The sequence below is a fragment of the Cygnus atratus genome, chromosome 21, assembly GCF_013377495.2.
Source record: "Cygnus atratus isolate AKBS03 ecotype Queensland, Australia chromosome 21, CAtr_DNAZoo_HiC_assembly, whole genome shotgun sequence".
Lineage (NCBI taxonomy): Eukaryota > Metazoa > Chordata > Aves > Anseriformes > Anatidae > Cygnus > Cygnus atratus.
Window position 1 is genome coordinate 7,311,586 of NC_066382.1, and position 15,545 is coordinate 7,327,130.

Here is a 15,545-nt window from a genome sequence, read left to right on the forward strand (position 1 = left end):
CGCTCGCCGAAATTACTCAGCACGGGGGGGGTACTCACGTTACAGCCCCCCCCCCACACGCATTTTTTGGCAGCGCTGCCTGGCGGGTCAGCACGGGGAATAAAGCCTTACATGGTCTGCTTGCCGAGCCGCTCACCAGCTCCTGTTTTTCTGCCCCAAAACGCGGCCTCACCCGTCCTAGGGTCAGGGGGGAAGCTTCCCGGGATGTGGCCACGTTTTGGGGGGAAGGCAGAGACCCCCCCCGCGGGAATTCCCCCCCCCCCCCAACACCCACAGGGTGCTGCCACAGCCACCAGCTTGGCCGCGCTCCAGTCCCGTGTCCCCACAAGGACACTTTTAATAACTTTTTATTATTATTATTACTACAAACTCCACGTGGCTGGCGCGGCTGCGCTGGAAGGTGCCCTGGGACCTGGGGATTTTTCCCCCAACCCCCCCCCCATCCTCTTGGGGCATCGTTTCCCCCCACATACCCCAGTGCCACCTCCCCATCCTCCTGTTTTCGGGAGCCCGCGTTATCGGGACCTGCAGGAACGCCAGCAATGGCATCGGATTCGGGACGGGGAGGAGCGGAGCCGGCGACGGGGGGGGGGGGGGAGAGAGGAAAAAATTTCCACGGTGTCCAGAGTGATGTAGCAGGACCTAAATTTAGCCAGTTTTACAAGAGGTCTGGAAGGCGGCCGAGAGCTTAACGGGGCTTTATAAGCTCGGCGGCTGCCCCTGAAATAGCCGGCCCCATTCGTCTTTGCCGCGAGGCCGAGGAGGGGGCTTCGCCGGCCGCTTTCGCTCCCCTCCCGCGCCGCAGACGCTCGGGGAGGTGGATGAACGTGAAATCCTCGTCTGCTTTCCGGTCGGAGCACAGCTTCCACCACCACAGCCGGTCGTCGTCGCCCGCTCGCCCCATGGAGCTTTTCGGGAGCTTCGTCCGGCCCCGCAGCGAGCCGCTGGGCTTCCCAGGCAAGTGGCGCTGGGCGAGGGCCTCAGCGCCCAGCATGGCGTCGCCCCGAGGGTGGTCAGGGGGCTTGGGCTGGGGGACCAAAGCCGGAGCCGTGGGAAACGCTGTCTGAGTTATCTCGGGGGAGCGGGAAGGTTGTGGGGGGCTAAGCCAGCACTGGGGGGGGGCGAGGGGGCCCTGGCCACTGTTTTGGGGAGGGGGACAGGGAGGCGCTGACCCCCCCGCGCTCCCCTCCAGCTCGGCCCTGGCAGCACCGGGAACATTAAGACCCTGGGCAACACCTACCAGTTCACGGTGGACGTCAGCGACTTTGCCCCCGAGGACATCATCGTCACCACCTCCAACAACCAGATCGAGGTGCACGCCGAGAAGGTGAGCGCGCCCCCACCACCACCCCACCCACCCACAGCCCCCAAATCCCATCCGCAACACTGGCCTGGGGACATAGGGACGCCCTCCCCCAACCTCCCCCTGGTCCTGGCCATAATTTAGCACTGGTGGGCTTAAATTCACCATTTCCTCGTTATTTTGCCCCCACGCATCACACACTGCACAAGATGCCGCGAGGTGTCCGTGCACGAGGCCGGACAAGCTGGCAGCCGCCCAGCCCCGCGATCGCACCTTTTCCAGATGGTTCCCCCACACACACACCCCGAATTTCAGCCCCCCCGGGAGCACCCAGCAGCTCCAAAAAAGGCACCATTGTCCCTCCGGGTGACTCACACCTCACCACCACACCTGCGGGGAGATAAATATTAACACCACACACAAGGCGTGACCGCAGGCCTCGCCCAAGGGCAGGGGACAGCGCGTCCCCGTGCCGCTCGCAGCCTCCAACCGCCCCTTCTCCCCTCGCAGCTGGCCGGGGACGGCACCGTCATGAACACCTTCACCCACAAGTGCCAGCTGCCCGAGGACGTGGACCCCACGTCGGTGTCCTCCTCGCTGGGGGACGACGGCACGCTGACCATCCGGGCGCGGCGGCAGCCCGCCAAGCACACCGAGCACGTCCAGCAGACCTTCCGGACTGAGATCAAAATCTGAGCGGCCGGGCACAGCGCCGGGGACGGGCCTTTCCCCTCCACCCCCAACCCCGTAGGCGACGTGTGGGTAGCGTTTGGGTGACACCGGCGTTCTTTTAGCTGTGTGGGCGCAGGGGAGCCCGCCGAGCTGGCCGCAAACCTGCCGGGTTGGCAAGGAGGGGACGGGAGCGCTCTCCGCGGGCTCCCTTAGAGGCACGGGGGGTGAAACCCACACGGGGGCACGCATCCTTCGCTTGCAACCCCCCCGGGAGGCTGCAGGCTCTGGATGCCGTCAATTTTTGGCTGGCGTGGGCGGATCGGGAAGACCTGGAAGTCCTGCAGCAGTCACCAAGGAGCCTCCGGGGGCGGTTTCACCCTGGGACGGACGTGAGGAGTGAGGCCGGGGAGCGAGCCCTTCCCCGACCCTTCGCCAGAGCTTCTCTTTGTATATACAGCTTGTACTGGGTTGTGATAAATTATTGACAACGACTGTCTCCTCCACCTTTTTTTTTTTTTTCCCCCAAAGAGGCTGAGTTACAGTGCCGGGGTGGCTGCGGGTTCAGCCCTGGCGGGGATGTCGGTAGCAGGTACGGCAGTTCCTCCACCCGGACAAAAACCTGGATGCAGACAGAGCTGTCCCGAGCAGCCCGGCTCCCTCCGTGCCCGCTGCCCTGTTTATTTCCAGCCAGGGTGACTCATTTCTTCCCGGCCGCTCTATTTCTGAGCCCTTCCCTCAGCTGTTCAGCTGCTGGGCTGCCAGCCCACCTGGAAGGTCACCAATTCCCCTTCTCCTCCGCTCGCCCACCGGCAAGCCCACCGGCAGCAGGCTGCGGCACTGCCAGCAAGTCTCCCAGCCTGGCCGCCAAGCCGCAGAGCGGCCGCCAAGCCCAGGGGCTCCTTCCTTGGCGGGACCAAACGCTGCCCCAAAGCCACCCCGAGGGCGGGAGGGGAGGCAGGGCCACCGCGTCAGGGGTGGAAGGAGGCCAGGGTGCAGGAGGCCGTGTGTACAAACACAGCGCTCGGGGTGAGCGGCTGTTTATAGTGACCGCACGCCGCCGCCCAGCTCGGATTGCCGGGGCGCGCGGGGGCGAGCCGTGAGGTCGGTTCGTCCCCTGACGGCTGGTGATCCGCAGGAACGCGCCTGCAGCGCCGCAAAGAACGGAGACGAGGCTCTGCCTGCAGTCCTTTTAATTCTGCTTTATTTCCGGCTCATCATCAAGTCGGGCAAGGCAGCAGCTGATGCGGGGTTCGTCTACGCACACAGCGCTTGGGTGACTGCTTGCTGTGAGAAACAACGTTTAAACATCATCATAAAAGCTTGTAATGGCTGCAAAAGACCCAGTACAGCTCAGGAAATCAGGGCCATAGATATACAGAGGCCGGGGCACCGGACACACCTGCTCTGCCCCAAAATCGCACCCCTGGGCGCCGTGGCACCACCCACCGCGGTCACACATTGCCATCTAGTGGTGAGGGTCTGGCAGGTGTCCCTTACCCAGCAAGCCCTTCGGGAAGGAAAAAAGGCTTTTTCCTCCCCAAAACTGACTGGGTTTGCAGCAAGAGATTTCAGAGCAGGGTAAGAGGGTGAAGGGGCAGCTCAGAGCCCCAACACCAGAACACCCCCAACACCCTCCCCTCCAGTTTGACCCCGTAACGGGCTCATTGTTGGCAGGCTGGCCATGAAACACCTACCTTACGGGGAAGCAGGAATAGGAACATTATTTACATATGCTTTCGGGATTGTGTGGCCTCCGGTCTGCCCCCTACACGCGCGTGGCAGACGGGTGCCCCCACACCCACCACCATACTGCAACACGCTCTGGGCAAAGGCTGCCTTGAGAGCTCCTCAGGCGGCCACCCCGGCCCTCTGCGCTCCCTGAGGGGATTAAAAACAAACAGGACCACTTAGAGTGGAAACGACTTTCGAGATGACCACACCAAGCAGACCCACCGCACCCACCAGCACAGAGGCTGCAGGCCGGGTACCGCCGTTGCCCTTCAGCCCGTGCCCGCCCCACAGACCCGCAGCCTCCCTGTGGAGACAGCCGGCCGCCATCACAGCGGGGCGCGATGCCCCGGCCACCGCCCCTCCCAGCCAGGGGGACGCCCTGGGGGGCTGCAGGAGCCCCGAGCCCCCCTCGGGGGGGGGGACCTCCGGCCCCGATCTCCCCTCACGGGGGGCCGCACAGCCCCGACACCCTCGCGACCCCTCACGGCCCCAAGATGGCGGCGGGGCCGGAGGGCAGCGAGGGCGCCGAGCGCGCCACGTGACCCCGCCCCTCCCACCTCCCTCCCGCGCATGCGCGGGGCCCGGCGGCGGAGGGGCGGGGGGGGGGCGACGCCGCTTCCGCCCGGCGCCAAGATGGCGGCGCCCTTTGTCTGGGCCGTGTCACGGGCGGCGCTGTGAGGCCGCCGCCGGCCCCGGCATGGCAGGTGGGGCTGGGGGGGGACCGGGGGGCTCGGCGGGGACCGGGGGAGGCGACCGGGGGGTCCCGAGGGGCCGGGGGGGGCGCGCTCCGGCCCCGTGCTGCAGGAGGGGGCCGGGGCCGGGGTCCCCAGAACACCTCAGGGGGCCCCCCGCGGTGTCAGCGCCCCGGCCAGAGCGTTGGGAGTCGGGGGGGGGAGGAAAAAATGGGGAAAAAAGGGGGAAAAAAAACAAACCCAGAGGCGGCCCCGGGCCCTGCGCAGCCCCGGCTGCGTGCCCGGAGCCAAACGCCCGGGGTCTGCGGGTGGGTGCTGGCTGCGGGCCCCCGCTCGCCTCTCCCCTCCCCGCGTCCCCCCCCCGGTGCTCTCAGGGCGTTGTTTCTGTGCCTGTCACGGCCCGGGGATTTTTCCCCCCTCGCCTGCCAGCCACGGACGTCAGAGCCCGTCTCCTTCAGCCCCTTCTCTGTGCCGTGTCCGAAGGCTTTTTTTTTTTTTTTTTTTTTTTTTTTTTAACTTGACTTGGGAATTGTTTAAAGTCCCCGGGCGGCTCCCGCCGCAGCTCGGTTTGACCTCTCCCTCGTTCAGCGACCAGCTCGGGAGCTAACGCGGGTGCTGCGTCCGGGTGTGCGGCACGAGGATGGCGAGGAAGCGGTGAGTGGTGCTGCCAGCCCGCCTGTGCCAGGAGTGCTCCGGTCAGGCCAGCTCCCAGCTTCGTCTTAACCGGAATTACTGCGGAATTGGGCAGGAGTTGCTGGAAGTGAGGACGGGCTGCTCGTCACTGAGACCAGCAGGGCCAGGGCTGCGCTGTCCCTTGAGCTGACGCCGGGGAGCGGAGGTGACGGCGAGCAGAACACAAACCTGCTCCTTGTTGTCTTCTCGGTGTAGCAGCGGACAGCTGGCTGGTGACAGCGTCCAAAGGCAACGTTTGAACCATTTCTCTGCACTCGAGGATCTTTTTTATTTTAACAGAAGGCACCTGGGTGGCGGGGCGCGGAGCTGGTGCAGAGAAAAGACGCGAAACCTTTGCTCCACACCTGCCCCTGAGCGCCCTTTTGCTCTGGCTGTCAGAGCACCATTTGCTCCCTGGCCTTTCCCCCGTCGGGTTGTGCTTTTCTCCCCACAAAAGCAGCGCTGGGGCAGCGACAGCTCGTGGGGGACGTGCCCCAGGCCCCCACAGCTCTGTTTGTCTGTGCGAGCGTGCCACGAGCGTGGGTGCTGTAGTGCCAAAGCTTTCCATCACCGTGACTGATTGGGTAACGAAAGGCTTGGCAGCTGGGTCGGGAGGAATGGGAGGGGAAAGCAGGGCTCGTGTGCTGCCGGTGAGGTGGGAGCAGAAGGCGCCTGCTTCTGGCTCCTTGGTGTCAGACCTCGGTGCCTCATGGGAGGAAACTTGTCGTTCAGCACCTCGATGGGCGCTGGAATGTGAGGGGGGACAAAAAGCAGCACGAAACTGCCGCGACCGCTCCGGGGCAGTGAGTTTTGTGGTCTGAAATGGAGCTTCTCACCCCGCTCCTCCCAGGGGGGCTGCGCAGAGCCTGACCTCAGCACCAGGAAGCACCGAGCAAAACCCCGGGGCAGGAAGGGTCAGAGTGGTGAAAGAAGAGTCAGAGTGGTAGAAGTCATCGTTCGGATGCAAAGCGCCTCCTACAGCTTACCAAAAATAGCCTTCTGGTGCCTCAAACCGCTGTCGTTTCTCCGGTCCTGCTGAGAAAAATCCTGCTTTTCCAGGGGCATCGAGATTCCCCTGCAAGCCTTACGGGGTCGTCACGTACGCGTGGGGGTTTGCGCAGATCTCGATGCAGGTGCTGACTCCTCTGGCTCTCGAGGGCTGCGTTTTGGGGCAGTCGGCGGGTTAAGAGCGCCCTGTGTTTTGGGAGAGGCGGGGGGAGGTCTTGGTGGCGGGTTAGCCCTAACGAGAGCGGGCAGCTGGGCTGGGGCTGTCCGCGTGTACACCGCCGCGCCGGGAGCCTCGAGGGACGTTGGACCCGGAGGGCCTGCTGGTGGGAAACCCGTGCGGGAATGAATCGCAGAAGGGTTGGAAGGGACCTTAAAGATCATCCGGTTCCACCCCCCGCCCCCTGCCGCGGGCAGGGATGACGAGGGCAGGGTGAAACGGTGCCGAAGCGCCAGAAAGCGGCGGTCAGACGTGGGAAGTGAGAGCCCTTCCCAGGCTGCGGGGTCCTCTGGGGCAGGAGAGAGCCCACACGAGTGACGCCGGGGGGGTTCCTCAGGGGAACATCGGGTTTCCCAGCCTCGGTCCCGCGATGGCACCGCTGCTCTGGAAGGTTCCAGCTCTGCAACGAGAGTGCCGGCCGGCCGGGGGCTGGCAGAAGTTTTGGCTCTGTGGTAACTGGAGGCCGAAGCGCGCTCGTTGCTCACCACCCCGACGGAAACGAGTGCGGCTGCTGAAGGAGTCGCAAGCAGGGCTCTGCCTGCTCAGGACCCGCGCGCTCGACCTCGCGCAAGGAGGAGCGTGAGGATTTTGAGGAAGAGTTTAAGGAGCTCCAGCCAGAACAGAGGGCACGGGGAAATGCGCAGAGGTGGGCGCGGATGCGGTCTGTGGCTCCTGGGGACCGCAGGCACCCGGTGCCTCTGCTGCTGTGCCTGCCGATGCGTCCCGAAGGAGCTCTGTGGGACGGGAGCTTCGCGTCTGCGATGTGGTCGGGAGCCTCCGAGAAGCCGCAAGCCCCTGCCAGGGCCTGATTGATGTTGCTGTGAGCTCGCTGCCCAGGCTTTCCTTTAATTTTTCTTTAAATAAGATCTCGCGTGACAGAAGCAAAAGGCAGTTTGGTGTCTCAGAGCGCTCCACGAGCTCCGGGTTTGCTTGTTGTTTTGCCAGACCCTGGTTTGTCCCCGGGCAGGAGCTCGTCCCCACGGCTTTACCCCTGGCTGCGATGCGGGCTTTGGCTCCGAGGAGAGCAGAGCTGTGCTCTTCTGTGCTTTCCTGCACCGTCACCTTCCAGCCTCCGGCTCCCTGAGCTCCCAACACCCCTTCCCGTGGGTTTCTTTCAGCCACGGTGGCTTCCCGTGGTGAATGCCATCGGGGGAGACCGAAGGCCGCAAAGCGAGGTGCTCCTGCTCCAGCAGCCCGGCCCTTGCCGCCCGTGAGGCGACTTGGAGGTCCTGCAGCTGATCCTTCGGCACGAGGTCGCTGAGGAGCGCCGTGCTACGACCCGTCGCAGACAGGAGGCGGCTCCCTCGCCTCGCTGCATGCCCGCGCTCCGGCAGCGCTGGAGGGAAACGCCTGGGGCTGAAGCGACCGCCTGCAGGGCTGCGTGCTGACCTCGCCGCCTGCGGGAGGCCCCTGCGCGATCCCCCCGCTGCGTTGGGGCTCCTCACCAGCACCGGGCTGTCGCCAGCCCGCGGGTTGGGTGGCTCCCTGGAGGGCTCTCGCCGAGCCCCTTGGTTGTTTTTTTTTTTAGCGTCCGGGCTGGTTTCGCGGCTCCAGACCTGCCCTTTCCTAACGTGGATTCGCCGTGCCACTCGTGAGGGTGCTTGGGGTGAGGTGGGCTGCAAACCTCCAGAGAAGCGCAACCTGCCTGCGGAGGGCCGAGACCAAGCCTTGCCCCGGCCGTACAGCTGTGCCTCGTCCCCGTGTTTTCTCCTCTTCTTGCTCGCTCACGGCTGGCCCGACAAGCGATGAGGCCGTCCCTTCAGCCTTCGTTTCTGGACAATGTAATGAGCAGGAGCCCAGCCTGGCGGAGGCGTGTGTGCCTGCAGGGAGCTGGAAGCCTCGGCGGCCCCTTCCTGGCCCTGGAGCAGGAGGGTGGTGGGACCCCAAGGGATTTTGGAGCTCCTGGTCTCAGCTCCCCACAGGATGAGCTGGACGAGGATCGTGCGTTCACCCAGAGCGCTGCTTGGGCACAAGGCTGGGGGGAGCTTTAGAGGATCCCCACCGAGCGCTGGAGGCCCGCGAGGGTCTCGAGAGGCGACTCAAAGAGCTGAAGCTTTGAGGCAGTGGAGAAATGGCGTGCGTGGAGGGCACAGCAGGGACCCAGGGGACAGCTTGGCCTTCAGCAGCTAAACCCCCCGCTTCCCTCAGTCTGCGGCCAACGTCCGCTGGGGGTCCCGAGCATCGGCCCGCCGCTTTCAGGCCTCCGAAGGAAGCTGGGTGCACGCGGGGGAGGGAATGAGACAGAACAGCAGCAGCCGGGCCAAGCCGGGCCTCCCTCGGTCCGTCCGACCTTCCGTGCTTCGGTCTGGGCGGATGCTTGAGGCCCAGCTGGAAGGGAGCAGGGGATTGCGATCCCCAGGGAAACCCAGGTTGCTCTGTGGCTTTCAGATCTGTCGTTCCCAGCCCTTTCGGGTTTCGCACCGCCTCGCCCCGTCTCACCCCAGGCTTTGCCTTCTCCCCGCAGCCATGGATTTCCCCCAGCACAGCAAGCAAGTCCTGGAGCAGCTGAACCAGCAGCGGCAGCTGGGCTTGCTGTGCGACTGCACCTTCGTGGTGAATGGCATCAACTTCAAGGCCCACAAAGCCGTGCTGGCGGCGTGCAGCGAGTATTTCAGGATGCTCTTCGTGGACCAGAAGGATGTGGTGCACCTCGACATCAACAACACGGCAGGTAGGGGCTGGGGTGCTCTGTGGGAGGCTTTTCAGCCTGTCGCGGCTTCTGAAAACCATGCGGCCGAGTCGGTGCCGTGGGTGAGAGCTGATCTCTGGGTGCCAGCGCGTGCTGTGTCCCTCGCAGGCCTGGGCCAGGTTTTGGACTTCATGTACACAGCCAAGCTGAGCCTGAACCCCGACAACGTGGAAGACGTGCTGGCCGTGGCGGGGTTCCTCCAGATGCAGGAGATCGTCAGCGCCTGCAACGCGCTCAAGTCCCTCACGGTGCTGGCAGAAAGCCCCGTGGAGAGCCAGGGGGTCCCCGCCGAGATGGGTGCGTAGCTTTCTCGCAGCCCCATCTCCCTGGGGATCCGCTTTTCCTCATCCAGCAAGCCGCAGAGGCTCGAAATCCCCCTGCTGAGCCGCGCGCTCCCTGGCTGCAGCCCTGCCCCGCACCCCAGCTGGGTGACCAGATACATCTGATGCACAGAGCCTCAGTCAGAGGGCGTCCGGATGGCGTTTGTGGCTCTGGTTCCCCTGTGCAGCACCGCTCGCTGGCTTTGTTGAAGACTCGCTGCCTTCCTTGTCTCCCCGCGGAGTTGAGGAAAGCTGCCCGGCCTCTAGCCCCTGCACGAGCCGCAGGAGGTGGCGCGGTGTGCTGCTATGCCTCTTCCCTTGCAGGGGCTGAAAAGGCAGCCGTCGAGGACAAAGCGGTGGCAGCAGTAACGCGGGGTGATTCTGACAAACCAAAACAAGTTCCTCCCAACCAGGAGGGGAAGGAAGAGGCGCCCGTGGCTGCAGCAGCACAGCCCGAGGAGCAGGCGGAGCAGCTGGATGTCAAAGAGGTCCCCGCAGAAGGTCAGCAACCAGGAGGTGATGTCAAAAATCCCCTGGGCGCCCTGTCCCGCTGCCAGGCTCCGCTGCGTGGAGCCGAGCGTCTGTTTTCTCCCCGACACGCTCTGCTGTTCCTAGGTGCAGACGGCGCCGCCCAGGCAGGCCCTGCCAACGGCTTCCCCAGCCCCACGCAGCCCGCAGAGGGCGCGATGGGCGGCAGCAGCCCCGCGGCCGAGGGCAGCGTCCCCCAGCACGCCGCGACGGGAGGTGCGTCTGCGGTGACCGCGGTGGTGGTGACTTTGCTGTTTTCCCTTTCCCTTCCTGGGAGGAGGACGGGGTTGAGGGCAAAGCCAGGCTGAAGCCTTGCTGGTTTTGCTGGTGTGGCCTTCACCGTGAAAACACCGTCTGCTCCGAGTCACAGAGCCCATGGGAGCAGAGCTGGGGCGGAGTGGGAAACGCTGCTCTGTTTGCTCAGGGTTTAGGGTTTTAGGGCTGCGAATCCAACCTGACTCCAGGCAGAGGTCCTGGCGTGTGCGCAGCACCCGTGTCGTACAGCACAGCTACCGGGACGTCCCCAAGTACACAGGGCGAGCCCCATCGCCTTAAACTCGAGCTTTGAGTTAGGAAGCATGGATGGGTTTGGTGTCTCTGGTTCTGCTCCTGAGCCGTAGTGTCCCCATTTTCTAAATGGCTGCAGAGGTGGAGCTGGAAGGGAAGGAGGAAGAGGGGGAGATGGCGGCAGAGGATGAAGAGGAGGCTAAAATCCCCAAGGAAGTGCAGCCCAAGTTAGAAAATGGAGAAAATGCCGAGGATAACGAATCAGGGAGCACTGACTCCGGGCAGGAGAACTCAGGTGAAACCCGGCTGCTGCGCTCGGGCACTTACAGCGACCGGACCGAGTCGAAAGCCTACGGCTCCGTCACGCACAAGTGCGAGGTGAGCGCGGCCGCGGCCCCAGCGGGGCTCCCATCCCTCAGTGTCACCAGTGTTCCCGGACGCCTGTGCGTCTCTCTCCGCCTCTAGGACTGCGGGAAGGAGTTCACCCACACTGGGAACTTCAAGCGACACATCCGCATCCACACCGGTGAGAAGCCCTTCTCCTGCAGGGAGTGCAACAAAGCCTTCTCCGACCCGGCCGCCTGCAAAGCCCACGAGAAGACGCACAGGTAAGGCACGCTGGGGACCAGCAGGTGCCACCAGGCTGAGCCAGATGGAGCTCGTGGCAATGACAGTGGAGCCTGAGGGCTTAAGGGTGTGAGCCAGAGGTCGGTGAGTGGCTCTGTGCCTCTCGGATTGATCTGGGTGGGTCGGCAGCTGTAGGGTTAGCAGGGTCTGGATAGTCCCAGCTACAGGAAGGCTCCGGCATTTTCACTACAAAATTTGGCTTTTGCTGCAAAAGCTCGAACTCTCACAAAATCAGTCAGCGTGCTGGGGCAGAGGGAGTGAAAGAGGAGACTTGCCTCTCTGCCCGTGCTCTCCCACACCCTTTCCTTTTACCCTGTGGGGCTTGAGGACGCCCTGGGGGACGCAGCGGGGCACAGCTGGGGGGCAGAGCTGGAGTCACGGCAGGGAGAGAGGGGCTCGGCACACGGCTTCCCCCCGTCTCCTCCGCAGCCCCCTGAAGCCCTACGGCTGCGAGGAGTGCGGGAAGAGCTACCGCCTCATCAGCCTGCTGAACCTGCACAAGAAGCGGCACACGGGGGAGGCCAAGTACCGCTGCGACGACTGCGGCAAGCTCTTCACCACCTCCGGCAACCTCAAGCGGCACCAGCTGGTGCACAGCGGGGAGAAGCCGTACCAGTGCGACTACTGCGGGCGCTCCTTCTCCGACCCCACCTCCAAAATGCGGCACCTGGAGACCCACGACACCGACAAGGAGCACAAGTGTCCCCACTGCGACAAGAAATTCAACCAGGTGAGCTGGGGGGAAAGGGCCAGGGCCTTGGTTTCGGTACCCACCGGAGGGAGGTGGGGACGGTGGGGAGCTCTCTGCATCCCTGTGTTTGTCCCCAGGTGGGGAACTTGAAAGCTCACTTGAAGATTCACATTGCAGACGGGCCCCTCAAGTGTCGGGAGTGTGGCAAGCAGTTCACCACTTCAGGTAGCACCGGGTTGGTAGGTGGTGAGGCCCCAGCGCCGGAGATTCGCTGGGGGGACAGAGGAGGGTTTAAGCCTACGCAGCACCGCGGCCGTCCTGCCCAAACATCTCCCCTGTGTTTCCAGCTGGGTTAAAAACATCTGCAGGACCAGGCCGGTGTCCCAGATGGGGATGCTCCTGAGAGGAGCTGGTGGGGGAGTGTGGAGGCATTTCCTCCTGTCTCCCCAAACTGTTGCAGAGCCAGAGGGGTGGTTGGGAGGAGACCAACGTGAGCACTGCTGTAGGTACAACCGCAGCAGCGCCGTCTGTCCATCGTCCCAAACACGGGGTGCTTGTTCTGGCTGTGTCCACCGCTGCGGTGCTCGCGTTACCGCTTGACCCCTGACCTCAAGGGCTGCTGCACGGGGCGTGCGGAGGGACAGGAGGGCACCGGTGTCCCCCTGAGATGCGGCTGCTTGCAGGCAACCTGAAGCGGCACCTCCGGATCCACAGCGGGGAGAAGCCCTATGTCTGTGTTCACTGCCAGCGGCAGTTCGCTGACCCCGGGGCGCTGCAGCGGCACGTCCGCATCCACACAGGTAAGGACACGGTTCTGCTGCCCTGGGGCATTTCCCCAGGGGGTCAGGGTTTTTTTGGGGAGAGGGGGGTTGAGTTTTGATCCCCACGCGGCTGAGCCCTCCTGCTGCCTCCCCAGGAGAGAAGCCGTGCCAGTGCTTGATCTGCGGGAAGGCTTTCACCCAGGCCAGCTCCCTCATCGCCCACGTGCGCCAGCACACGGGGGAGAAGCCCTACGTCTGCGAGCGCTGCGGCAAGAGGTGAGCATCCCCCGCTGGTCCCCTCCTTGTGCCAAGGGACGTCCCTGAGGGCCGCGGCCACCCCCCATGGCAGTGCTGGGGTGGTGCTATCACAGGGTCCTTGCCCCCATGCCCGCTCCACGGCCTCCCCGTCCCCGACAGGTTCGTGCAGTCGAGCCAGCTGGCTAACCACATCCGCCACCACGACAACATCCGACCCCACAAGTGCACCGTCTGCAACAAGGCCTTCGTCAACGTGGGCGACCTCTCCAAGCACATCATCATCCACACCGGTGCGTGCCGCTGCAGTTCCCGGGCTGCCCCGAGCTCTTCAAGCCCGCCATTCACCCCTCACTTCCCATCTCGCCCCCAGGGGAGAAGCCGTTCCTGTGTGACAAGTGTGGCCGTGGCTTCAACCGGGTGGACAACCTGCGCTCCCACGTGAAGACGGTGCACCAGGGCAAGGCAGGCATGAAGATCCTCGAGCCTGAGGACGGCGGCGAGGTCAACATTGTCACGGTGGCCTCAGATGACATGGTGACGCTCGCCACCGAGGCACTGGCCGCCACCGCTGTCACGCAGCTCACGGGTGAGTGGGGGGGTCTGGGAGCTGTCCCAAAAGGGGAGGTTGGAGGAGGCCGCAGCCTCTGGCACGGTTTGTTAGAGCCAGGGGTTGGGGACAGTCCCCCCTGGCCCCCTGTCCTGCTCCCCTCTCCAGCCCCATCTCTTCGCAGCCCCCTCAGCATCGTCTCTCCCTCCTCTCCCCCCACAGTGGTCCCCGTGGCAGCTGCCGTGACGGCAGACGAGACTGAAGCACTTAAAGCGGAGATCACCAAAGCGGTGAAACAAGTTCAGGAAGCAGGTGAGGAGGGCAGGGGGCCGGTGGTGTGTTCGACCGGCTCCTGCCCTGCCGCCGCCCCAGCCCAGGCCTCCCCTCTGCCCTTGCAGACCCCAACACCCAGATCCTCTACGCCTGCGACTCCTGCGGGGAGAAATTCCTGGACGCCACCAGCCTGGCGCAGCACGTCCGCATCCACACGGCCCAGGCCCTCGTCATGTTCCAGGCCGACACGGACTTTTACCAGCAATACGGGGCCGCCACCGCCACCTGGCAAACAGAGCAGGTCCTCCCCACAGGGGAGCTGCTTTTTCGTGCCCGCGATGCCCCCCCTGAGCCCCCCGCCACCCCCTTGGCCCCTATGCCGCTGGCCGGGGAGGGCCAGGCGCCCACCGAGTGACCTGCCTGCCCTCCCTCGCCTTTATTTAAAGACAGCTGCTTGGAAATGGTGTAAAAATTGTATTTCTGGAAAGAGAGACAGAAGGAATAAATTGCAGTATTTTCTATAACGCGTGTTTTGCACCCCATGGGTCCCCAACGTCTCTCAGGGGGCAGGGGGGTGCCATCCCCGGCCCTTTGTGCCCCCTGTACCTGCAGTTCTGGGTCTGTCCCTGCTGTGGGGGAAGGAGGGAGACCCCCAGGGCTGGAGCCCAGCAGCTCTGCTCCGCAGCCCCAGCAGCTGGTGCAGAGGAACCAAGGGCTTGCTTTGATGGCTAACGGTGCTGCAGATGGGTGCCCCCACCCTCCTGCGGCGGGGCTGGGGGCTGCAGCCGGGGCCAGGAGCTCCTTGAAGCCCCTCTCCAAGCTGTCCCCCAGGTGCTGCAGTTGAGTGGGGGGGACCAGTGGACCCCCAGCATCAGGGCTGTGCTGGGGTTGGGGTAAGGGCGGTGGGGGTGGGTGCAGGGCCCCGACGGCGCCCAGACCCATGGCCCACGCCTCCCTAGCTGGAGGGGCAGCAGGGGGGCGGACACACAGAGGCATTCCCAGGTTTCAAAGTGGAGTCTTTTGGGGCTAAAAGTCGATTTCTACAGGGTTTATGCTGTGCTGTAGGTCAAATGCCCAACTGGACTGCCACCACCTCTCTCCAGTTGCATGCACTGGCCTGGGACCAAGTCGGGGCTGGTGCTCGCTATCCATCCTCATGGCCTGGGGGCAGTGCTCCAGGACAGATCCTGCCCGTGTTACACCTGGCCCCAGAGGAGGACAGCGCAGTGCTGATGGAGAAACGCAACTCCCCTACAGTGATGGTGGGGAATCTGCACTGCCTTTATTATGAATTATTTAACTCCCAAAAGGGGGCTAGCCCCTGCCTCTAGGGGGGAAGGGAGCGGAGCACCTGTATGTGCTGTAAGGCCCCATTGGCTGCTACTGCAGGGTGCAACTTGGAGAGGTGGCCGGTCGTGCTGGGTCACAAGCACTTCTGGTACACCTCAGTGCCACCCGGCCAAACCAGCAGCAGCGAGCAAATGCAGCGTGTGCTGCTGCTGGCCTTTGTTGGAGCTGAGCAGCTGTACCCGCGTGCTTTTGGGAGGAAAAGCAGTGAGAAGCAGGAAAAAAAAGTTACAGCTGCTTCTGGTTTTTAAAAGGATTCAGCACAGAAGCCACCAGGGCAACTGCAATGCAAAATAGATGTGGGATGATTCAATAGCAAGGGCTGCTGAACCCTGAGGCTAACAGCGCTGAGTCAGGCTTCAAAGCCAAGTGGACGTTTTTGCAACATTGGCCTCCCTGGCCTCACCTCCCCAAGCGAAGCCTCCACACACAGCCTAGAGGCCAGCACAGCCCCTGCTGTCCCTCCCAGTGCCGTGAGCCGCCCGCCTGCTTCTGGCGACCTCAGCCCTCATGGGCTGCAGCTTCTTTGGGAAAGCAACCACACAAGTATATGGTGGTTGTTTTGGTTTTTTGTTTTTGGTGTACGTGCGTTTTTCCTCCACCATCTCTTTTGGTTTTTTGCTTTTTTTTTTTGACAGTAGTTGGCACATATCAAAAATTAAAACACCTTTGACATCATCCTGAGAAAAACAAGCATGTAAC

General features: G+C 63.7%; 2 protein-coding genes and 1 long non-coding RNA gene across 8 annotated transcripts; 2 read left to right on the forward strand and 1 right to left on the reverse strand.

Moving 5' to 3' along the window:
- Positions 1 to 649: 649 nt before the first annotated feature.
- Positions 650 to 2,467, forward strand: HSPB7 (heat shock protein family B (small) member 7). The gene is made up of 3 exons (XM_035567959.2): positions 650 to 962; positions 1,199 to 1,327; positions 1,814 to 2,467. The coding sequence occupies exons 1-3, from the start codon at positions 822 to 824 to the stop codon at positions 1,997 to 1,999; spliced, it is 456 nt and encodes a 151-aa protein (XP_035423852.1). The 5' UTR covers positions 650 to 821; the 3' UTR covers positions 2,000 to 2,467.
- A 752-nt stretch (positions 2,468 to 3,219) lies between these two features.
- On the reverse strand, positions 3,220 to 4,020 carry LOC126913544 (uncharacterized). Its single transcript, XR_007709075.1, has 3 exons — positions 3,938 to 4,020; positions 3,670 to 3,853; positions 3,220 to 3,259 (listed from the first exon to the last, which is right to left on the reverse strand). It is a non-coding gene; the product is annotated as an uncharacterized LOC126913544 (long non-coding RNA).
- A 260-nt stretch (positions 4,021 to 4,280) lies between these two features.
- Positions 4,281 to 14,018, forward strand: ZBTB17 (zinc finger and BTB domain containing 17). Of its 6 annotated transcripts, none has more exons than XM_035567914.2 (16): positions 4,315 to 4,410; positions 4,987 to 5,052; positions 8,760 to 8,966; positions 9,093 to 9,281; positions 9,629 to 9,805; positions 9,920 to 10,048; positions 10,479 to 10,717; positions 10,805 to 10,947; positions 11,396 to 11,696; positions 11,795 to 11,882; positions 12,341 to 12,457; positions 12,574 to 12,694; positions 12,836 to 12,966; positions 13,047 to 13,262; positions 13,446 to 13,535; positions 13,622 to 14,018. In XM_035567914.2, the coding sequence occupies exons 1-16, from the start codon at positions 4,404 to 4,406 to the stop codon at positions 13,909 to 13,911; spliced, it is 2,511 nt and encodes an 836-aa protein (XP_035423807.1). In that variant the 5' UTR covers positions 4,315 to 4,403; the 3' UTR covers positions 13,912 to 14,018. The 6 variants fall into 6 exon arrangements, with proteins under 6 accessions (XP_035423809.1, XP_035423808.1, XP_035423807.1 ...); XM_035567913.2 differs by having other exon boundaries at positions 9,629 to 9,820; positions 13,622 to 13,965; XM_035567916.1 differs by lacking the exon at positions 4,987 to 5,052 and having other exon boundaries at positions 4,281 to 4,410.
- Positions 14,019 to 15,545: the final 1,527 nt, after the last annotated feature.

Excerpts from the sequence above, each read along its gene's own strand:
- HSPB7 (XM_035567959.2), top strand. The coding sequence starts at position 822 with ATGAACGTGAAATCCTCGTCTGCTTTCCGGTCGGAGCACAGCTTCCAC. Across the intron at positions 963-1,198 it reads CGCTGGGCTTCCCAGGCAAG|CCTGGCAGCACCGGGAACAT; the intron begins TGGCGCTGGGCG and ends CTCCAGCTCGGC. Across the intron at positions 1,328-1,813 it reads TCGAGGTGCACGCCGAGAAG|CTGGCCGGGGACGGCACCGT; the intron begins GTGAGCGCGCCC and ends CTCCCCTCGCAG.
- ZBTB17 (XM_035567910.2), top strand. Across the intron at positions 9,821-9,919 it reads AGAAGGTCAGCAACCAGGAG|GTGCAGACGGCGCCGCCCAG; the intron begins GTGATGTCAAAA and ends TGCTGTTCCTAG. Across the intron at positions 11,697-11,794 it reads GCGACAAGAAATTCAACCAG|GTGGGGAACTTGAAAGCTCA; the intron begins GTGAGCTGGGGG and ends GTTTGTCCCCAG.